A 23,844-nucleotide genomic window follows, 5' to 3' on the forward strand; every position below is an offset into this window, starting at 1 on the left:
AATAAGGGATGGCACCAGGCTTATTGGCTACTCCTTTCCAAGAGTGCAAGGGGATCGCTTACCTTCTGGATGGGCGAGCCGGGCAGCCAGGCTGAAGGGTCACCTGGAAGATGGCACCTCTAAGAATGCTGGAATTCTTCCCTGCACACACGGAGTCAGTCCTGTGTATTAGCTCCAGTCCTGATGGAGGACTTGATTTCAGAGTTGGAACAGCCCTCCAGGATGTCAGCGGAGTCGCGTCAACGCCCATCAGGGCTGGATTTGGCCAGTGGCCTTCCGGTGCCTGCTACCGCCTAAATCCTGACCCTCAAATCGGATCTAGGCGAGCAGGCCCATATAATTCAGTGGAGTTCGGTGTGAGTACAAGAGTCAACAGGATGTTCAAGATCTTAGCCACCCAGCCAGCCACTGTTTGATGCGAGCAGCAAGGTACCAGGACAAGATCTAGTACAGACTTTTCTTTCCCGGGCATTCACGGCCTTTTTACAAAGGCGTAACAAAAGAGAGTTACATCTTACAAAGTCAATGCTAAGCTCTGCTTTATTTTAATCAGTTTGATCAGTACAAAAGCAGACAGCGTAGGTTTCACTTTTTTTTTTTTTTTTTCCATTTTAATTAACACTTTACAAAGTACAAAATATACTGTCATTTGTTTTGGAACATTAGGGTTTTTTGTTTTGTTTTGTTTTTTCTTTTCCATACAGTACAATAAATCTCGAGTTTCAGCAAAAGACCAGCAAGTAAAATAAGCATGTGCAACTCTCCGTGTAAAGCAAAACCATCCCGCTTCCAGCTCCACACTTCGTACAAGAACAAGATCCTTTGCTGCTGTTCCAACGCGACTGTGTGAAATTCACCTTTGTGCAGGGGACCGGCACAAGGGCTATCAACCATTTAAGTCCCACTGAAGCCTTTCCACCTCAATCTAGCAAAGACTGATGCATGTGCATAATTCTACACGCTGCAAATAGCCTCGCTGGCTTCAGCCGAGTCACTCAACGTGCGTCTGGGCCTCAGTCTGTGGAGGGTTGAAGTCTTAGGGGACACAGGTGTTGCACCAGTCCCTTGCACAGGGGTGATTCATCCCCTATGTTAGAGTAGCATTTAAAAAAACAATTTTTTTTTTTTTTTAAAGAAAAGCCTCCATGACATCATTTATCCCAATTAAAAAAGAAAAAAAAGATGGTTCCCATCAGAGAAAGGTTTTGTAAATTCCCATTTCTGCCTGACACCACCAAAGCCAAAACACCATGGAAGTAAACAAGGCCGTGTTGCCAAATGTTCCTTTTCGCACCCTCTGTCCCCCACACTCCACTGTAAGATAACAGCAACAATTTTGCTTTCAGCACCAGGAGTGTTCACCAGAAATTCAGATGCGGTTTGGGGCTTGAATGTTTCACACTGATGATTAAGTTACAGAGGAAAGTTCAGCTCAGATGCAACGTGTTCAAGGAGCCCCTGGAGATTTTAAGGTATTTACCTCAATTTTCCAGCTGGATTGAATGAAGCACAAGGTGAGAAGAGTGACTGACTGACCATAGGCCCTACAGTCGGCAAGGTTAGGACTGAGAATTTTTCTGATCTGATTTGCCAGAAAACCTGAGCCACACAACAGCCTTCTTGCTACAATATGATGCTGACTGCTTGCTGGCACTTGGGACCAGGGTTGTATTTTTTTGGCCATTAGCAGCAAAGCGCCCTAGAGAAAGGGCCAGATTCTGATCTGAGATACACTAGTGTACATCTGGAGTAACTCTGCTAACTGCAAGAGTGTTTCTGCTGGGGTAAATCTGGAGTGACCCCTCTGATTGCAATGGGGGTTTTACACCAGAGTCTGTCCCAAAATGCTCAGATAAGAACTGGCACGATCATTCCATTAAAATAGCCCGTCCAAATTAAAGTTCTCAAGGTGCAGTCTAGGGTCGAGCTGACTGAAACGAAGTAACAGCAAGAAACCAAGCTGTCGGGACGGTCAGACACAGCCCACCCCGCAAAGCCCCACTCTTGTCTTTCTTCACCTCAGACCCAGAAACAGGATTTCAGGGGCCCCCCAGTCCAAAATTGCATCTACCAGGCCCTAGCACACCAAGGAACTCAGGCCCAGCCCTCCATATTCCTACTGGAGCAAGACTCATGTGAGTAAGGGTTGACAGGGTCCAGCTCTGACAGCTGGTGCATTAAATCCATGGTCTACAGGGGTAGCGTTAGAGAACACAGGAAAGGCAGGGCCCATTCACTAACACAGGAGCACTCTCCTTACAGTCTGACACTGTCCCTAGTTTTGGTTGATCTCCTAAAAACAACGTAGAGAGGAGTCTGCGCTGGAAGGAAACACTGCCGAATTAGCACTAGCAACAGCGAACTATCAGCCTCCAGGATTACACCTTCACACACGCTGTCTCTAAGGCCAGCACAGTATCCAGGACAAACATCCAGAATCCAACAAGCCAAGGAGTAATTTCCCCTTTCCTTCCTCAGCGCCTCTAATGACTGCAGTGAATACCAGTGACTGCAGGGAGCATGCACAGAGGGCTATGAATGAAGCGAGAGAGTCAGTGGCACAGAGGTCTGGATCCTGGTCCCACTGAAATCAATGGGGATTTTGCTACGGACTTCAAAAGTGGAGGCGAGGCGGTCGGAATTCTGCTCCTCAACTGCAGCTTAAGGTTGCCGGTCCATTAACTGATAGCAGCAGTCACCTGCCTGCCATCCATTGCACGATTGAGACCTGTATTAGTATTAGTGTTATTATTAGCAGCAGCAAGGATTCCCCTGTCTGTCGGAAATCTGCTGACAAACGAGGATTGCCTTTGCATTGGGAAAGATTTTCAGAATTCCACTCAGATACGCCATCAAAAACCTCGGAAAAATGGACATTTTCATCCCCCCCCGAGGGGTTTTAAAAAACAATTCCCGCCTCAAAACCAACAAAGGTGCTCTCCCCCTCTCACCGCCCAGTATACTTTTAAAAAGTCAGAGCAAATAAAAACGCAGAGGAAGATGGGAGTAACAGAGAACCTTGGGGTCTCATTTTCGTTTATTTGAAAGCCACTTCACATTGCTCTGACAGAATTAAGGGGCTTCCTGGGTATGAAAATAATCTGCACCCACTTGAATTTCCCTTGGCACTGCCAGAATGGGGTAAAGTGACCTTGGTGTAAATGAGAATAAGGCTCTTGGAACTTTGCCCTCTCTGCAGTTCTAACTGCGTAGCAGAGGTCTGCAGCCAGTCCTGCTTAGACAGAACATCATTTAGTCACTAAAACCTGCAGATTTAAGAATGAGCAATCCTGGCAGGATGTGGTGGTGGTGGTGATGGGGATATACCAAGGAAGAGGAAGCTATTTTTTTAATGAAATACAAAACAGAAGTAAGGCCTGTGCCTTCACTTCAAAGCAGACATCACCTGTTCCTAACGTACAAAGGAAAAACTGGAAGCTGCTATTGCAGAATGTCTTTTTTTTTGGTAAACTTAACCTACAAGCAAAAACATCCTCCACTGAGATGTTCCTGAATACTGACTGACTGGACTTCACCTCAGTCTATGTGAAACGGCACACCACACGCACAAAAACACAACAAAAGGAAAGCATGGAGAATAGCTCCTAGACAGGAGACATTCAAATTTCAATTATTTATTCTATACAAGACTAGTTAAATAGACTATCTATGCATATTGCTGCAGGTTAACTAAGTAACTGTCTAGAACAGCCCTGGCACACCTGTCTGTGCCCAAGACGATGCGTTATGCTTAAGATTATCTCTTCTAACACTCAACCCAGTTTTGCTGAAGGGTAAACGTCTCTGCTTTTCCAGAGACGTACCAGGGGTTAGCTCCTTAGATAAGGATTTTTGCTTTAGCAGTATTGCCAATCTCAAGCATTCAAAAATCATGAGCCTGGTCTCAAAAAAGAAAAAATCAGAATTCTTTTTAAATGATAAATTTTGAGTTCTTGTTCTTTGCCTTCTGGTTTCAGCGCTTTTAGGGTAGACTCAGGTCATGTTTGCAAGCTTTTCTGCCCAACCAAGACTGGTAAAGACTTATTTGGGAAAAAAAAAAAGAAAAGAAAGCAAGCTGAGAGTCATGTATTCACATGACTCCAGCAACTGGGGCTTTAAGAAAAAAACAAAACACCTGGTGTCTCAGGCAACGCTATTTTAGGTATTGCCGGTCGAAAGATATCAGCTCTTAAAACAGAGGGATCCTATAGGTACTGCAAAGGGAACTGCCCCATGATCAAATCTTGCATTCAATACTATGTTTCGAGTCTCAGCATTCTCAGGTATGTAGAGCCCAAGGTGACTGATAACTGATACTTCACCTGAGCAAGGGCTATACTGTCGATTTGCCAAGAGCATCAGCCTAATCTGCCTAAAAAGGAGATGGTGACATCTGACCCTAATCTTTAACTGGGTCACCGTAGCCTATGGAGACTATGGGACCCAGCACGTTGCGAACCCAGCTTGGTCTGAGTGGCCTTCTGCTTTTAAATCACGCACCTAGATATGTCTGTATAAGGTACACATTCCAGAGGCATACATGCATGCATGAATGGGAAGTGGGAATCCATATTTCTTAGGCACCTTTACAAATCTGAGCCAGTACATATGTGTGCGTATCTACACACACTATATGATTGTATTTGGCTAAAGGAATATTGGATTTTATTGTCTGGCTGGTAATAAAAGGCTTAATCCATTCCACCATTTATAAACTGCACTACAACAGTTAAGTGACATGCTTTAAGTGGCTTACTGAAGATGTCAAGAATAAAAAAAAACCTCCACCAGAAAATGACTTCTTGTCCTTTACTGAATTCTGCTAGGAGACATTTTTGCTTGTGAGCTAGCTGCCGAAATTCAGACTTGGCTGGATTATTTTCTGCCCCACAATCATTACCAGAAAATGCAATTACTCCGGTGGCTAGCAGAGCAACGCCCCCGCCCCCTAACACACACACACATATTTTCCATCATTCCAACAACATTGCTAAGCCGTTGAATGAGGTGCTCGTGAAACCAAGACCTACAGGGCATGAGACATTACTTGCCACATCTCTGCCTTCTTGACTCTCTTTTTAAGGCTCTGCTTTTCAGGAGGATATAATGCATAGGCAGGAGGGGTGGGGTCGGCCCTCAAAAGAATGTCCCATGATAAAGAGAGTGGGAACATCCAGATAGGAAACAAATCAGCCGGGGGGAGCGCTCTCTCCTCTGGCTCATCTCATTACCTACACTAGTGTGCCAACACCCACTCTTCTTTGGTCAGAAGACTACAGAGGTAATGCTGTTAACGGAGGCCCTGATCCTGCAATGAGCTCTGCGCAGGATCAGTGCCCTAGCATAATGACCCAGGCCTTACCTCAGAGACAAGGAGATGCTCCGAGGGTTTTGCTGGGAAAGAGGTTGCAGCATTAGCAGGGTTTACTGAGTACTTCCACTTCTGGGTGGGTTAACTCTCTCTCCTCAAGGCCGGCTCTATGAGACGAAACCACCTTATTCTGACTGGGCTGGGGAAAAAATGGTTGTCTTAAAAAACTAACAAACAAACAAACAAACAAACCGCAATTCAATGTTGATTCGCGACTATACCAAAGATGCATTTTCTTCTTTTTTTGCAAGATTAATAGAAACAATATTATTTCTTCTGTGTCATTCAGTTTTGCATCCCACCTCTCCTCGCTGAAAACTCTGAGACACCCTCACTCACAACAGCGAACCAACCTTCCATGCTTGCTCCTCAGAAACGCCTCAACGTCCTGACGCCAGAAGCCCTCACCTGCCCTGCACAGAGAGAAGCAAAAACCCTGATGCCCAGATCCCTCGCCTGCCCTGCGTAGTCAGAAACAAAACCTTGACAGCGTTTTTCACCCGCAGGGGTCCTCCCTTCCCATTGCCTGACGTAAAACCATGAAGTACATGCTTTTGTTCTGGGTATTGAGTGAAGGGTCAAATTCTGCTCTCACCTGCAATGGTTTTATACTGGCAGCTGCATTCACTTCTGATTTATCCCGTAGAGAGAGTGTAGGGTCAGGACCCGAGCGTGAAACTGCTGCAGCTGACATGAGGGTTCCACAAAAGGACCAGGAAGATCCTAGGTTAGAGCCTCAGCTGGTGTAAATTGCCATGTCTACATCCAAGTCAATGGTGCTATGCCAATTAACACCAGCTGAGGATCTAGCCCAGCAATGTTATCTACATCAGTAGGAGCAAAAAATGCCAGCGTATTATAGAAGAATTAGTAAGACAAAATGATACCTTTTTAAGGGCCAGATGCTGATAACACTTTATTCCACAGATAGTTTCATTGGCTTCATTGGGACCACTCGATTATTAATACAATTTGTGGAGTTTTACTGTTTTAGTGTATCAGAATTGGGCCCCAAGTAACTAAATTGGAGAGAAGGAAAATGTTCCCACAGGAGAGACTTGGTGGATGCAGGAATACATGGGTAATCATCTCACAGCATATTAGAATACAGGAGACAAAAAGCATTTGAATTTATAGGACAGATTGTCCTCTCCAAATGGGGCTTTTTACAATGCTGTGTGTTCTCCGCCCTCCTTCCCTCTCAGGTGTGCATGAATTCCTTGTAAGGGTCTTCAGAGGGAAAGCTGGGGTTTGTGGTGACTCTCCAAGTCTCTATCTAGCAAAAGTATGCTACAGAGACTGCATGCCTAGGGTGCAGTACTGTACTGTCTTGCAGAGCCAAGAAAATAAAATCTAAGATTCCAGATAAACAGAACCTGATTAATTACTCCAGGATGGTTTCATTGACTCCAAGGATCCTCACGGCCAGGAACAATTCTCTTCTATAACGTGTCTTGAAGAGCCCTGTGTGTTTCATATGGCAGATCCTACAGAGTAAATTATTGCTAGACTTCATTTGTATCCCCTCAGCAGAGTCTGACGCCAGCATGTTCTTTGTTATGGAGAAGGCCAAATTTGTCTATGTTGAACAATATTCTCTGCCTGCCCCTGGGAACAGTAATACTAAACTGGGAGTGAAACAAACAAACAAACAAAAAGGTCCCATACAGAATAGGAGACTTGAACTAAACCTCCCCACAGGAAGGAAAAGAGATTATCCCATAACAATCTTGAGTTAGACACCAATAATCAAGAATTACTCAAAACTGAAACTTGTTTCTTAAGGGAGGAAAAAAGAAAGATGTCCAAACCTCTAAAAGGACATCCAATTGGGGCAGACAACTGTTAGTAGCTTAAAGTGGTTTAGATATGATCCACTTACAAAAGCAAGAAAACAAAAAACTAGTTGATATTTTTGGTAAAGTACCTTCCCCATCTGGGTTCTTACAAACACCACTGCAGAGAGTCAGGAAATTCTGATTAGGAGATGCAACAACAACAAACTTTCAAATATGTCAAGATATTCCATTCTTCCTTTTAACATCCCTCCTCCCACTTGTTATAAAATCATGCACTGATCTAAACATCCAATCATGGCAATAAATACGAAGGTTCCAGTCAATAGCAACCTCTGCATTAGCAGAAGCTTGTTGTTTTGCCATTAAATCATCAACAGCCAGATCTCCCCAACACTGCCTATTTCTAAAAAACTAAAACCCTGCATGGTAAAATCCAGTTAGAAAACCCCACTAGCACACAGAGAGCTGTGACAATTTCACACTGAACTAAATGACTTGTTAGTCAACACAGGCTCAAAAGGCAGCAGGTTTTCACAAGTTTTCATTCACAGCTTTCCAGACTGTGCTCCTCCTACAGGCTGAAGTTAGAAAGCTGCTCGGTTGCTTTGAACAAAAATTGCTTATGAACTCCAAAAAAATAAAATGAAATCAGGTCCCAGTTCTGCACTTGTTCACACAAGCAGGTGGAAGTCCTATTTTAAGCCAAATGGACTCGGGGGTTTGAACAGGCACTTTGAAACACAACCTTCACTATTTACTTGTTAAAGCAATTCAGTGCAGCAATTAAAACAAACAAACAAACAAACAGACAGTCTTTTCTGGAAAGTTTTCTACCTAACGCAGCAAACAGAAAAGGAAAGGAGTGTTTCCGTAACTGACAAAAACAAAGATTAGCCTTCAGATACTTTGCTCAGAACATTTTTAAAGGTCTCTGACTACTGGCGACAAGTGAAAAAGCCACTGCTTTATTAAGTTGGGTCTGCTGCTGCTCCTTTTTAAAAAACGTTTGAGAAATCCAGACAGCATATCTAACTATTCATATTGCCTATATACTTGAATTAAAAATATATGGTGAATGTGTGTGTGTATACAGTACTTATTACATATACACAGACTCAGTGTGTATCTATAGAATATATACACACACACTCACACAGTATATATTAACCTATATTGCTCAAGTATATATGCTATGTACAGTATATATCCATAGAAACAAAACCCACAGGTATTTATATATGTGTACAATAGATATATACTAGTATTTCTCTGTAAACACTCTACATTTATATGAACGTCCACACACACGCTCGCACACTTGCATGGCAGAAAGGAATTTGCAGCTAAAATCCAACAGAAAAAGACAAAAATTAGTCATTGTTACTTAGAGGTTTATATTTCTAAGAAAACAAAGGCCTCAGAGAAAGAAGGAAGAAGATTGAGAACTGTTTTCCCCTGCCGCCTTTTAGAAACAGATGCACATAAACATTTTGGTTGTTGGCGAATTTTTGTGCAATGGAAGAAAAACCGGGGGTTGCGGGGAGAGGGCAGGAGGAAATGAAGAGGATTTAATGAAGTTAATGTCAGCTTCATAAACCTAACTGGATCAGCCACCACAGCTGAATAAAACTCCCCAGCCAAAGGGTCAAAGAGAGCCTCATGCGGTTAAGTTCACCTCTAGCAGGTTAAAGGCAGAGCCATGGTTTTATTTCTGCAGAATGCCTGAAGGAATACAGAATCACTCTATCCGTTTTTCTCCCACTCTTCCCTCAGATATGTAATGTTAAAGGAATAGTGAAAATCCACTACAACCATTACAAGGCTTGAAAAGAAAAAACCGCAATTCTTAACAGGTATATATTTTTTGCACAAAATCAGGTGCCAAAGCAGTGCGCTCAGGGGCAGCAAGGCCAAAGGGATGTGGCAATCCAGATCCTGCCCTGGAAAAGGATCCCTTTTCTTTCCCCACTGCCGGGACTCCACTCATCCCGAGCAGGTTCAGATCGTCTTGGATTCCCTTGCTCTGCCCCTTGCAGGAAAGTTCTGCAGTGCTGGGGGGAAAAGGATTGCAATGAGGATCCAAAGCTCACTGCACTGGAGTAAGCTGTGTAGTCTGGGATCAGCAGTTAGCACTGAGAGGAAGATGCATCCACTAGGGATTTCATCAGGTGCTAGAAGAAAAGGGTCCTGGGTTCTGGTTTAAGCCAATTACAGAGAGATGCTGAAGCCATGAAAATCCCATTCATATCCTGAACTGGTTCTAAGGAGTGCAAGGCCCCATCCTGGCACCAAACTCGGCTGTTTTACTAGTTTCTTAGGGTAGGTCTACACAGGTGCTGGAGGTGTCACTTTCAGCTTGGCCTGCCATACCCACCTTAGCTCTGATCAAGCAAGCACGCTAGAAAGAGCGGCATCGCCGCAGATTCACAAGCAGCAGCAGCACTGCCTCGCGGCCTCGAGCACGATCCCGTCAGAAATCCTAGGTACGGACTCCAGCGGCAAGCCCATCCCGCCGCTCGCACCATCTTGGCCACACTGCTATTTTTACCACGTTAACTTGATCAGAGTTAATACAGAGCTAGATTCCCCAAGCTGGAAAACACAGCCTAATTCTCATCATCAGAATGGAACTTGCCCATTGCACTGGCTCTTCCAAGAACCCTTAGCTACCAGGTCAAATTATCCAGACACAGTTTTCCAAATCAATCTAGGTTTTTGGGGATTATCAAGATAAAAAGAGAGGGGAAAAGAGTTAATCCTATGGCAACTTTAGAGATACTGAGACACTCAATGCCAGACCACATCATGTGACTTTTCCAGGCTAACTTTTTTATGACTGTATATCAACCTGTCTTATGAAAAGAGTTTTAAAGCACCCCAGAGACATCCATAAAACTCATACATTTTAAGGCCCACTCCCTCGAAAAACATATTGTCCTCGAAAATAGCCTGAGTGTAAATAAAAATTAAAACAAGATCATTTTTTTTCCTCCTCCTTTTGTTACGGCTCAGTCAAGTTGCTGAGCATATTAAGTAATCCCTTCATATAAATGTCATCAACTTTTGGAAGCAGCATTATCACACAGGGAGGGTAACAAATGTAATTGCTCTCTGGTGCATAAACTGATTAATAATAATTTTCCAACAGCTTTATAAGCAAAATCTTCTAGCCCCACAAAATTGCAAAGTCTGTAGCTCTACTGCTAAAAGAGCTTGGATGGCAAGTAGTACATGAGCAGTGTTAATCTCTTGTAGCATTCAAGGAGTCTGTACATCGCTAAATAACACTGCAGTCCCACAAAGGGACACATCCACTGTCCCAATGGATGGAAAACATCTGCACTGTGAAACCATCTGCACTGTGGAAAGTGTCTAAACAAACCCCCATAACTTTCCAATAGCTCGGCCAGGCTTCAGTTGTGACTTGCGGTTTGATCTAACGTTTCTTTAGGCACATAACAGTTTCGTATACCAATTTTAGTCCTTCAGTAGGCGGGATTTTTTTTTTTTTTTTGAATCACACTACACAACCTGAGCCTGTGCCTGCATACGTTTTAAAAAGAGCATGAGAAAAGCAGCTTTTTGAGCAAATATCCAGAGACCCCCAGTGTCGTATCTATGAATAGCATTTACCCCCAAAGTCTGGAGTTACCATAGTGCTCCATGGGGCAGTTGTAAAGCTGCCTAAAGGAAAACCAAAATGTCCTTTTTAAGGCCCCAGTTCAGTGAAGCACTTAAGTACGGGCTTAACCTTGAACATGTGCTTGAAACATAAACAGGTGTTTAAAGTGAAGTGCGTAATTAAACAGGGATGGTGTACTGGATTAGGGCCTAAAAAGGAAAGATACTCATGTTATTGCCTAAAGATGCTCTAATTCCATTAACTGTATAACTGCTGCGCAGTTAAAGATCCCCAGTTAAATTTGTGGGCACTGGAACATCAGTGCTAGAATGAGCGTCTTGATAAACCAAATGTCAAGGCCTTAATGCCTGGTCCTCCCCAACCCTTGTGTAATCTGAATGACACAGTAAGCAGTGTGTGCGTGTGTATCTAAGTATGTACCATAAGCATATGCACATGTTTAAATGTGTGTGTGTCATATGGACTGTTTAACAGGCTATTGATTAAAGCCAAAGCCTGGATAAAATCGGTAAGATGCAGGTGAATCCTCACTAAAACTATAAGAGCCACAATTTCTTAATTAAAAAAGCGGGTGAGAGAGAAACAGGTTCAAAGAGGCAATGCAAATTCAGTCTCCCAACTATAAAACAAGAGCTCTCTGAATGTGGCCTTCCTCCTCACAGACCCACACTCCGGCAGTTTCTGTGTCTCATCAGGAGTGGGCTGTTGCCAACAAACGGCATTTCAGGGGCGTACATTGCAGGCTCCTAAGCGATGCTTGCCCTCCCTGCCCTATGCTCACCATCAGCTGGGCGCATCTGTTTCACCCATGCCCTCCTGAAGACGATGCATGGCACCAGGTAGAACGCTGGGCTACTGAGCTTCATTCCTACTGGCTCATCGCTCCTTTTGCAAGGGGGTATCAAAATGTAAACTGCTCTCAGCAGGATTGCAGGCTATAGGGGTGTCTATTAAAGACCAACATCATTTTCCTCTAAAAGAACCGATAATAAAGGGACAAGGAGCCAGGTCAATGACCGTAAATTTCAGCACATTGTTGTAGGACTTGATCTCTTTTCTAAACACACAGCACTAAGGCCCTGCTCCGAAGCCATGGAAGCCAACGAAATGACTCCCACCGGGTTGGAACCCAGCTTCACAGCCAACCCAGAACCATGTTTCACCAAGACATTATGCAGCAGGTGAAATCAACAGGACCCCAAGGGCATGGGTAGTGGATGTAGAAAGGCAACAGAGCAGCGAGCTACATTGATAAAACCAATGTTGCCGCAGGAGGGGTCCTAACGGAAGAAAGCCATGAGCTCAGGCCTCTTGGACGCATCCTTACTTTGTGAATGGATCTTGAATAGAGATGCGGCAGAACGGCGCCAGGGGAGTGAAAGTGGCTCAGTGGGAATGGAGGTGAGTGGGTTTGAGCGTACCTCACCTGCATCTATTAAGCTTGCTAAGCAGGTGGGCCTCATGACTACCATCCTCAATCCCGACATGTTAAGAGCTTGGGGATAGGGGAAAAGGGAAGGGATGGCATGAGATGATGGAGATCAGAGCTTGCAAACTTTCTTGTGCTTGCAAGGATGCCTCAACACAATGCTGTAGCAAGAGGATGTTGGGGGACTGCGGAAAATGGAGCTAGTATATATAACTTCAACAGCACATAGAGGCCTCCGCAGTACAGAGCAGCAGAAGACAGCCCTTAATAAAGAATCACACTGCAATGTTCTCTGTGCAGCCAATTCTGGATTGCAGAAGAAAAAAAGGTTATTTCCCACCCCGCACAACACTGAACTGGGAAGGAAAATAGTACCCAATTATCATCCTATCTAAACGTAGATCACAAGGGATTGTTACCATTTTTATATAGCCTGATGCCAGTGGAAAGATCAATACAGTTCAACATTTTGTTTTTCCTTTTAATTCCACATTTCTTTCATTTATGCTTTTTGTGCTCTCTGCTAAGAAAAAAGCCCTTCCCCCACAGGTGTTTGTTTGAAGCTCTACCTAAAACTACTGTGTATGCAATCTGTCTATACCTCTGCATTCCAGTAAGAGACTGCCTGTTTACGTGCAATTCCTTTCACACCAAGAAATCAGGAAAGCATTTTGCTTTGGAGTCTAATGTCAGGAAACCATCAGAACTCCCCTCCCTTCCACTTTAAGAAAGAAAGAAAGGGGGGTGGGGGGCAAAAAGCCTGTTGGAGCTGCTTCTGCTCATCAGTTCACAGTCTCTTTTCATGGCACGTCAGTCTCTCTCTCCGGAGTCAGATTTTTCAAGAAATACTGTGAGTAAAAGAATAATAATAATAATAAAAAAAAAAAAGCATCTGCAACCAGCTCAGAAGATTTCTAATGCTTTTCGGCTTGACTGACTTGGAGTGCGTTGATTACACCATTTATATTTTCTTCAGGTACCTGTGGAAAACCAAAGAGAGATGGAATGTTTCCAATAAAAGCCACTGAAGGACAACTGTGGAGAGAGGGGCTAGGTAAGAGAAGCAGCACACACAGCTCGTGGTTAATGGGGAACATCGTATTTACCTTGAGCACGATACTGGAGCGCCACAGTTAATACAAAACAGACGTTTCCATTTTATATTCTTAGGCTGTTTCTTAGTGATCTTAGTAACAGATTGCCTTGTCCTACGTGTTTCAGCCTGATCGCGTGGGATAGCTGGTTCTCAATGCTGCCCACGAGGCCTGGCAAAGGACTAGGCGGTAGGTATGGTGTTGCACATTGCCCTGGGACTGAGGAAGTCCCAGGAAAAGAAGTAACTAGGTATTTTTTAGGTTCCAGGTTGGTTGCTCCCACATCCCCTCATGAGTCTTTCCTGGCAGTGACGCAGTCAGCTGGCAAGACGAATAATGTGTTGACCGCTCTGTTTTTTAAAAGCACTCCCTCTGGGCAATCAACATTGACACTGCTGGCAGTTGCAGACAACTCCCCTTCTCAACACGTGTTTCTTGGCACTGCCAGATGGAGGTGCAGATGCTGATAGCACCAGCCAGCCCGGAGAAACAGGAGAGAGAAAGAGAGAGAAGAGACGGGCTCCTAAGGGAAATGCAGCTGACAACACTGTCAGCGTTCCTACATCGGATCTGGCCAGAGGGGGCTGGAGTCTCACCAGGTGCAAGGTGGTCTATGCCTCACCTCAGGCACCTAACGATAGAACTTTCACAGAAGAGCTGGAAAGGGGACGGAGACATAAATGTGGGTCAAGTTCTGAGAGGGCCTTACCAGAGTATTTCTTGCTTCTCTCTCACCGCAAAAGTGCACGGGGCTTTACGGACATGGAAAGAGACAATGTGTCTGTCTCAAAGAGTTTGCACTCAAAAGCCCCAGTCCTGTGCTGACTGATCCTTAAACCTATGGGGAGCCCTGGTGAAGTGGCTCCAGGGTATCTTACAGGAGCGGGGCCTAAGCAAATGAGAAATGGCAAACACGAGAGGGGAAAAAAAGCTGAGGGTAATGTATAGGACCAGGTGGGTGATTTGGTGACCAGTACACATATCTTGAGGCCTCCACAGTATTTTTTTGGGAGAGGAATTAGTGTAAATATTAAGACATGTCGAGAACTGGAGGGTAATAGCCAGAGTGAACCTTGCACTGTTCGTTTATAGCTGGGGACAGAAAGGTTAGAATTAAGTTGCAATGAAATTGTGGGGGGGGGATGAAAATTTGCTATGGTCTTTTGAAACTTTTTGACTTTCCCCTGTATCCTTTCAATGCTGTTCCCCTACTGGTGGTGACGTGAGTTTCTTACTTTGGTTACAACAAAGGGGCAACTCGATTTCTGCAATGTTGTCTATGCTACTCTTCCAAAATCCTCTTTCAATCAGCCCAGAACCATGCAGCATGGCTAACTGTTTTGCTTTGCTTCACCATTTTCATTCTCTCAGCTTTCATATCTGGCTTCCCATCCAGCTGTGTCCTTGGTTTAAAATTTGCACACTGACATTTAAGGGTGTTTTCCCAACTCCATCAGGGTTTTTGTCTTTTAAAAACAAAACAACACTTGATATTTTAAATCCCAACTCAAAACCTCTTCCCCATCCTCATCTATGCTGCCACTTGTAATGTTCGTCTTGCCTTGGAAGTGCGCACTGTTTTGTTCTAGTCAAGATCAGCAGTTGTAAGGATGTTTATTTCTCCTGTTGATGCTGGATGCTCTCCTGCCTTTACCCATGTTTGTAACTAAAGCTCTTTCCTTTGATCTGGAAGTGATGTATTCATCCAGTTGCCCTTTGCACAGGTCCCATTGCCCTTGCACAGAAACAGAATGAGCTGCTGTGCAACCATGGTTAATTTTAGATGAAGCAAAAGTGTTTATTCTTTTGTTTCAGGATAGTTTTTGATTGCAGCTCAAATGACAACAGGGCGAGAGATCTGCATTTCAAGATATGCACGAAAACCAGTGGGAGCTGAGCACCCAACTCCCTTGGCACCTTTGAAAACACCATCCTACAGATTTTCTTGCCCAATCCCATTGATTCAGGATATGTCTGCACTGTAATCAGAGGTTGAGATTGCAGCTCACATAGACACACCTGAGCTGCAATCACAGCAAGTGGCTGTAGTGTAGACGTACTTAGTTTAACCCTAAGTAGGTCAGAGGCAAGGTGTGTAGAAGGATGTTTTCCTTTACACCTCCTGCAAGAAAACGCTTCACTGTTATGAAAATGCAAATAGATCATTTCCAAGCTAATGGTCACAGGCAAAAATAAATACTGAATTCCCCAAGATTTGTTGCAAGTAAAATTCACATCAGGTGGGAGGGGGGAAGGGGAAAGACTGAACATCTTATACATCCATTCATAAAACTGATGGGTCATGCAGTTATCAGTTTAAATAATCAGAGCATAAGAAAGCTACTGAGGAGTTTGCCTTCTCTTAATGGCATTTGAATCCTTTATTCTTCACAGACTCAAGAGCCAGATTCACTAAGGGCTCATAGGACAACTTCTAGGTCTCACACTGGAAATATCATTTGATCTTAAATTTTCCATGCCTTTTATGAAACTGAACAAGAACAGATGAGGAATGATACGAGTCACTTTCAAATTTCCTTCAGGAAAGCGGAAATAGCAGCCACTCTACTCTTAGATTTAAACCAAGGTCAGATGAAGAATAATCTTGAGATGACCAAGAAATTATCTACTTGACTTCGGGTGGGAGGTGGGGGAGAAAAAGCAAATCTCTGTTTATATTACATGGAACTGCTGGACACCTGGTGGGCATAGACAATAACGCTTAGACTGTCAGTAGTAACTTTATGTTGCCTCAGTTTCTCATCTTGCCCAGCATCTCGAATGCTTGATTGGAAGAAGATATCTTGCATCTCTTAAGGATAATGGGAAGATACAAGGATTTAGGCACCAGCATTGCAAAGGAATCCTCTCTTGGCCACCAAGGAGTGAAGATGCCTTTATTTCTGCATCAGGTCTTCTGCACAAGATGGAATCACAAGAAGGCAGGAGCCAGCCCCAATTTGGCCCAGGGGCTTTCATTTATCTATCTCTTGACCTAAAAACGAAGAAGTCAGTGGGAGCCGAGGCAGCTATGCCAATCACCAACTGAAGAGCTGGGCTAAATTTGTCTGCTGGCCAGGAATGCAAACAGTCCCCATTCGAAAAGTCTGCCCCCATGGCCATTCGGTGTAGACTTTTTACCACTCACCTGGCCTGCAAGAGCTTCATCTGCCTGAACAAGTTTTGTGTGTGTAACAAGCTCATCTGTAAGCCAGTAGGTAGGTAGATACACCAGCTAGGGATGGCAAAATAACTTGGGGGAGGGGGTGTTAACGATAGCTCTGTTCAAGGCCTTTTTCCTCAGCACTGGCTTTATTAACACAACACAGCTTCAAAAACATGAGCAAAGCAATTTACACCACCTGGTAACAACCCTCAGCCAGCAGGCTGGGAGGGATAGGACACACTTCTCCCTGGGAGCTACCTCTGCAGCAAGTTCCCTCCCTTCTTTGGCTGTTATAGCCCCACCCTAGATCATCTAAGCAGGCATAGGCAGGGCACTTGGGTTCTCTTTGTAACCCCTTACATGCTGGGGCCAGAGCGCACTTTTAAGCCGTGTCACGCCTTCCCGGTGTGATTTTCTCCTCTCGGGCTCTTTAATTCCAGGCACTGAACAAATACTTCTAGTGACATCAAATCCTACAGCTAATGGGCAGAGATTCAATATCTGTACACAGACATTCAATCATGTATTAACCATTCCAATGAACACATTTTCTCCCACTCTGGTACGCGGGGCAGAACAAAGAACAACCTGCTGTTATAAAACATTCTCATTTCTGCTGCCAGGTGCACAGATACCGAGAGACCTTGAAGAGAGGAGGGAGGCAGTGGGGAGAGGACACCACATGCATTTAATCCTTGAGAAACATCATCTATGCACGGCGATGCCTGGCCAAGCCAGGGCAAATGTTTTAGTTATCCTTCTAGGGAGAGGAGGGTTCACCGGCATAATGGCAAGTCAGGTCGAAGTCTCCCCCCTTATAAAGGAAGACTATATCTTCCCAGGAACAAACTCTTGGAGCTTTACTAACACAAAAAAAGCTTCAGAACAAGAGCAAAGCAACTCAAAATATGTGGTAACAACTGCTAAAGACCTTTCCTGCCTTCAGCACGCTGAGGGGGGAGATGAGCCATCCTTCTCTCTAGGTAGCTGCCCGCACAGCAGCTGCTCCTTTAGAGGGTGCACCAGTAATATTAGAAAGTCTGCTAAGTCTTTTCTTAAATCAGGAAGAGCAGAGAAGGGATGGAAGAAACTACCTTTTTTTCTTCTTCTTCTTTTTTTCCTTTTTAATATAATAGCTCTGGCAGGCTCCAAAAGCTAAAAAGAACTGACTGAGGATGCGATGTGCTCTCAAGGAGAATACCAAATATGTTGGCCAGCCTTTAGAGAGATCACACCTCGGAACTGGGGAATCTCTGAAGTAGAACGGAGCTGATGTGCTCCAAGAAAAGTTGTCCAAAACAACAGAGCCCTCAAAAGCCATCCCGGGTGTTTGCACAGTAGGAGGAGCTTAGAGGCAATCAGCCTCCAGGCTTCAAAGCCCCTGCAGCCCTGCAAACTATCCAAGAGTGGAGTTAAAAGCTAGAGAAGGTAGGGCCAGGAATCAAGGCAACGCTTGCCAGTCAAAGGCCATCTCAAGCCAGGAGACCCAACCCTGGATGCCCAGCCCTCTCGAGCTGAGTCAGCTTGGCGAGCTCTCCTGTGGTGCATGACGGGCTAACTTGTGAGAATGCATCTTGGCAGAGTGTTTTCAGAGGCCAAATGGAACCATTTTCTTTGGCTGGAAAGGAGATCAGGACAATGTTATCAAAGAAAATGTTGCAAGGAAAATGCATGTTGCAAGGAAAATGAAAGAACACTGACTTATGCTGGACAGCATGAGAGATCAGTAGACTTCTCTTGGCTAGTAGCCTGAATAGCTGAGTTAATCCTGGCCAAGGAGGCAGAAAGCCTAAAGGTGTTTGAGGTGGCATAGGGAGAGAGACTTTTAGATGAGGAAATTGCCTGCAGAATCACTGCAATTGCTTGGTAGGTCATCTGTACACTGGTAGTAATTTAAACTATCTGGAGTTAACTCTCCAAATAGCTGCCCTTGCACAGAAAGCATGTGGCACCTGGACCCACACTGACAACAAGGAATGCAGGGCAAAGCGGACAGTATTGACTTTAAAATGGTGTTTTATTGGCTTATCTTATCAGTGTAGTTAATGTTCAAGAAAATAAGCCAAATGTATACCACAATTTGACCTTTGCTATCTGGAATAATGTTTACTTTTGCTCTGTACACATACCCCTATGGGCTGTAAATGGCTTGTGTCAACTGTGAAAGGCTGAAGTAATTAGTTTAAAAAAAACCCAAAACCCTGGACCTACTCTTTGAGCTTTTACAGGTCAAAAGTCAGGGCACTGTAATAAGTCTCTGGTGATGTAATGGGAACTGCAATGCAAACAATAAAGAGGAGAATTTAAAAAAAACCTCCCAGCCACAGATTTATGTTCACTGAGATCATCACATGGACTGCTGATTTACAGCCCTGCTGAGGAACAAATCTAAGCCAAACTCCATCCTTGTTGCATCCTGCAGGTGAAGCACCAGTCACACACTTCCTAGGGAAAGAGTTTTAGAAAACCACTGCACCTAATTGTACGTACAGTTATGGTGATTGTGCATGCAAGTGTGGTAACTGTGCATGCAGTCACACAACTGTGTGCATGTTTTCTAGCAAATCCAAACCTGGATTTTCCCTCCCTGTTGTTTGTACGGCTTCAAACAGAAACTGAGCAAGGGGAGTTTTCAGATCTGGCGTCCACAGTGGCAGGTAATGTGGTCAGGACGGCCAGGCAGCTGAGAAATGGAGCTTTTGACTCTTTCTGCGCTGGCCCAAGGTGGCAGCTTTTTCACATGAATTTGCAAAAATGCACATGGAAATAAAAGCTGTGCAATCTTCCCCACTTAGGTCAGTGTATCCGGACTGCAGGCTTCCACTGGCAGTGCTAACACTCGTTATACACACCAAAGTGTCCCTAATCTAAACAGAGTCAAGGCTACTGGTTCTCAAGGGAAATTCCCGAAAAGTACTGCTGACTTGAGGTGTTGATAAGCCACACACATCCTTATGAAAAAGTAGTAAGAGCGTTAATAGTCCCAGTTTGTCATCAGGTGAGAAGTGGGATAAAGATATCGGTCAGACCAGGACAGGCCACCTGCACTACAGAACATTGCAATGGCTAAAGGAGTGAGTCCTGATTCTTGTCACTGTGTAGTTGGTCAGGGCTGCAACCTAACTCCTCAATTGCTCCATGTGAGTGGTGCCAGAACGGCTGCAAAACTTTGCTCATTGGCTTCAATGGGACTACTCGCAGGCTAAGGTAAGAGCCTGCTGTGATGCTTTGGGGCCCAAGTTAATGGTCTTAATGATTTGAAGGGGGCTGCTCATGTGAGTAGTAATGATTCACAGGATCGGGGCCCTAGCTGTGGAATACACGTTCAGCTGGGATAGGCATTTGCAAGTTCAGGTAAAGCTCATCAGAGGTCTGCACAACTGAGCTCGGACTGCAATGAAATCAGACACACTGGAAGTATTTTGATGCCAGACCGAGCTGAAACCTGGAAGCACAAAGATGCATGAAAAGCAACAACAACAACAACAAAAAAGGCATTCAAAGACTTCAGAGCCCTAGAAAATGTTTCTTTCTAAAAATGGGCAAAGACTGAGAGGGTAACAACTTCCCTGAAACGCCATTCCCACTGTGGTACTTTCTGAAGCCAGAGCTCTACGGTTTCTGTAAATAAGGATGGCCAGGAAAGCATGGTGGAGCACGATTCTCCAAGAACAGAAGGGATGACTAGGAGCGTCAACCTAGCCAGCGTTGCAATGTGCTGAAGAGCAAGGCCATTTGTTTGCAAGGAGTTAGTGTGATAGGAGACCTATAAGCAACCACACACACACACACACAACAAAGAAAATCACAGCTGGGGGGGCTGTGCTGTGCTGTGCCAGCATATGCCGAACAAAAACTTAAGCTTCTCTCCACCTTCCTGAAGATGAGCAATCTCAGCAGTATTCCAGAGTGCACGACACATTACAGGGCTAACCCTCCTGCTCCAGTGTTTAACCGACAGGAACTGAAACCCAGCTGCCAAGTACTGCATATCATCTGCCTTGCGCGCCGAGTTGAACCTGATCGACAGGCAAATGATGAGGGCTTTTGGATGCAGGTAATCAGATGACGCAGCGACAGCCCTGGTGTCACTCGTTAAGGAGCACTTGAGTTGTAAAGAGGGAACTGGGCGAAGAGGGGGAAAGAGGTACAAACTACCCCGCGCTGCTGATTGCAAGTCATCATTAACCTCAGCCATGCTCAAGCAGTGGACAGCCATCAAGCTGTTGATGTGCCCTGCTGCACAGCGATGGTAGCCAAGTTTTAGATATGGAGGTGCAGCAGGGTAGAAGGGGTGAAAATTGACTCGAGACCAGTCTCGCCTCACAACTCCACCTCACACACTCCCACCCCTCTGACACAGACTTTAATTAAATGGTCACTCAGCAGCTGATGAAAATCTTCAGGAAGATCATGCTCAAGCAGTCTCTGTTCAACAAGATGCACTAGAGAGGGTTCTGGCCCCTCCACACTCGACTACACCAGGTCCGAGTCACTTTAACATGCAGTTGTCAAGAGAAACTCCACGGATATTTTTCGCCTGTGGAGAAGGGACTAGCTCTGCTCTCCTCCCCACTCCGCTGAGCTACTGAGATACTTACCAATGCGTGATCGAACTTAAAAGTACTGATGTAATAGGCTGGGATGTCGGAGGCAGCCAACGGCTCAGAAATCTGAGCAACAATTCCACATTCATCTGGGGAAGACAAAGAACAAAAATAACGTTCCCAACAGAGTTCCACCACGGGAAAGCACTCGTAGGTCTAACTAGCCCTTGGAAATGAGGCAAAAGGGGCTAAGAAACACACCAGCTTTAACCCTGGGGAAAAGGCGCTGGAGACAGGGGTGAGGGAGCAAAGGGCCACGGCCTTCAACTTTTGAGAACTTGAACTTGCCAGAGGGGCAATGAGAGGGTGAGGGAAAGGGGGCCTACGCTCCCGTCTTGGTCCTGGGCAGCATGGCGGAGCCCCTCCCCTGCTGCTATGAGAAGGCGGCAGCAGGCCACACGGGAGTGGGTGGTATTGCAACCCATGTGCCAGGTCACAACGCCACTCAAATTTGGTCCATTTTAGTTTCTTGGCCCCCTCACTTTTGTGCTGCTCGGGGGTGATTAAAAGTGAGAAAAGGAACGAGGAATACTGAAGATAAGAAATGATATGAACCTGTTGCATTAACAGCTGCTTAATTCCAACTGCTCGGCCCCTGAATCCCAGGGTTTCCCGCAGGAGTCTGGGTTAAGAGTCCGCGCTAACGTGGCTATTACATTCGAGTATTTTAACTGATCTGAATTCAGACAGCAGCTGAATGACACTGTGGAAACACTGTGCCTACTCCAAATACCCTGTAAATACCGAAGGGGTCTCTCTCTCCGGCAGCAGGACAAGCTCTGAAAAATGGATGACCAACTCCTCATGCTAAAGGCAGGGATTCTTAAACTTCTTAATAGCATGGAACAGTTTAATATAGAGGAGCTGTCTCCTGGACACCTCCTCTGCGTGTGGGCTCTCATCCATCCACAGCTCCCCTGCCCACTGGCTACTGCCCTTCCACCCTGGTGATACTTGGGCTACCGACAGCAATTGCTTACATGCAAAAGTGACATCAGGGAAGCATTTAACCTCTTTTCAGCTGCTTTTAATGAGACTCAACGGGTGGTGTGAGGAGGAGCTGGATCCATGCGAACAGCCAGCTCTCTGCAGGCCTGCGGCGCTCCAGACAACAGGAGGAGCAACCTGGAGGCTCTTTATTGTGAAGGCGTCCATCACAGAACACCACACCCAAACCTCCACCACCTTCCTGTCTTCCCTCTATCTAGCCTCACCAAAGAATTACAAACTGCAAAATGATGCAAGCCCTTTATATTGCAAGCTCTTCGGGGCAGAGACCTATGATCTCTTTGGGACTGACAAACCACGCACAACAAGAACGAAGGAGCAGGGTTGGGCCAGCGGGCACCACTGCCTTTGTGAAAGACAACACTGCAGTACTCTATGGTTTGGGAGCCAAAATGATGGACTATTGCTGCAGATTTGTGTAGTGGTTTTTTTTTCCCTTATAAAAGGGGAGCCCATGTCAATCTCTCGCTTTGCTTTTCTCATTCTACCCATTTATTCGGCTGGTTTATAATTTCTCACGTGCCATTTTTCTTTCCGATTTTATTCTCTAAGTGACTTCCCTATAGCTTCGTAATAAGTGACCTGATCTGTTCCCCCCTCACCCCCCCAAAAAGTAATATCCTTTGGTGTGCAGGCTCTTTCCTCCTCCAAACACACTGAGCAGAACAAAGCATGCTCTTCGCTGGCTGGATGATTATTTATGGCCTGTTTAACAACTCAGGTCAGATGGCAGATGCTTGAAGCGAAAGACAATAAACTGGGCTCCAAGAGGGCACATCTCCCAGTAGTAAAAGGACATGACCTTCTTGTAGCACGAATAAGGCTGGAAGTGACACAGCAACCCCAGTGCATTCCTAATCTCCTCTGCCAAGGCCCTTCGACTGAGACAGGGTATGTCTAAATTGCAATTTAGCTTCAATCTAGCTAGCTTGGATCCTGGAGACGTGAAGCCGTGGCGACAGCCCAAGCCCACCCGGAACCCTGGGTAACTACGAGCAGGGCTGCCCCACGCGCTGCCCCGGCACCACTGCTCCAGGACCTGAGCTAGCTAGACTAAAGGTAGCTCAGGTACATCTGCACTAGCTGCAGTCACCCCCAGGACTGCAGCATAGACAGACCTACAGACACAGCGAAGCACCAGGTATCCGGCCACCATTCCAAGAAATGGTAAATGGAGCTGGAACTCCAGCCTTTCAGTAAGGGGAAGTCTGAGCGCTCAACCAACTGGGAGGGCAAATTCTACCTGCTTCTCATCCCCTCTGTTTACCAGCTGGGGCAGCCCTGAATCATACACCATTCTTCATTAGTGAAGTCTGCTCTTTCCCATCGGGTCCTGACTGCTTGCGTTTCAGACATCTCTTTGCTGTCTGAGGTTTGCACTGGGAATATTTTGGCACATCTACACTCTAACCCACAACCATCATTGTTAAAGCTCCTGTCCCCAGTCCTTGGTCCAAAGGCCAGAAGTGGTTGAGGAATGTTCGGTTTAAGGTCATTGGAAGGTAACAACTCTAGATCAAAAACAACATCGTAACTTGGAGCCCTTCTCTCCTGACCTAGGACGCGATCTCCTACTTGACACATACCTATAGCATAATCTCAGCCAGTCATTTGGTTCCCATGTGGAATCAGAACTGACGAACAGTTACAGAATTGAGCCCACCTATGTTAAAATGCTCTTGCATCTGTGAAGGAGTAAATGCTGGACGTCTCTAGCCCTACTCACA

At 45.2% G+C, this 23,844-nt stretch overlaps 1 protein-coding gene across 4 annotated transcripts in view; it reads right to left on the reverse strand.

The window, feature by feature from the left end:
• Window positions 1-522: 522 nt before the first annotated feature.
• CASTOR2 (cytosolic arginine sensor for mTORC1 subunit 2) overlaps window positions 523-23,844 on the reverse strand; it is a 156,870-nt gene continuing 133,548 nt past the window's right edge. Inside the window, exons 8-10 of one of the 4 annotated variants that reach the window (XR_010917972.1) lie at window positions 21,104-21,198; window positions 5,711-13,222; window positions 523-5,510 (exon numbers count right to left, since the gene is read on the reverse strand). Coding sequence is in view for 3 of the 4 variants with exons in the window: in XM_067537908.1 (XP_067394009.1) it covers window positions 6,898-7,005; window positions 21,098-21,198 (209 nt within the window). In the remaining variant the exon portion in view is untranslated. Of the gene's footprint in view, window positions 13,223-17,800; window positions 18,121-21,097; window positions 21,199-23,844 lie in introns of those variants that run through there. The other 3 variants (XM_067537906.1, XM_067537908.1, XM_067537907.1) reach the window with 3 other exon arrangements.

Source organism: Emydura macquarii, unplaced genomic scaffold (assembly GCF_026122565.2).
Source record: "Emydura macquarii macquarii isolate MOO-44397 ecotype Brisbane River unplaced genomic scaffold, CSIRO-AGI_Emac_v2 contig_450, whole genome shotgun sequence".
NCBI classification, from domain to species: Eukaryota; Metazoa; Chordata; order Testudines; family Chelidae; genus Emydura; species Emydura macquarii.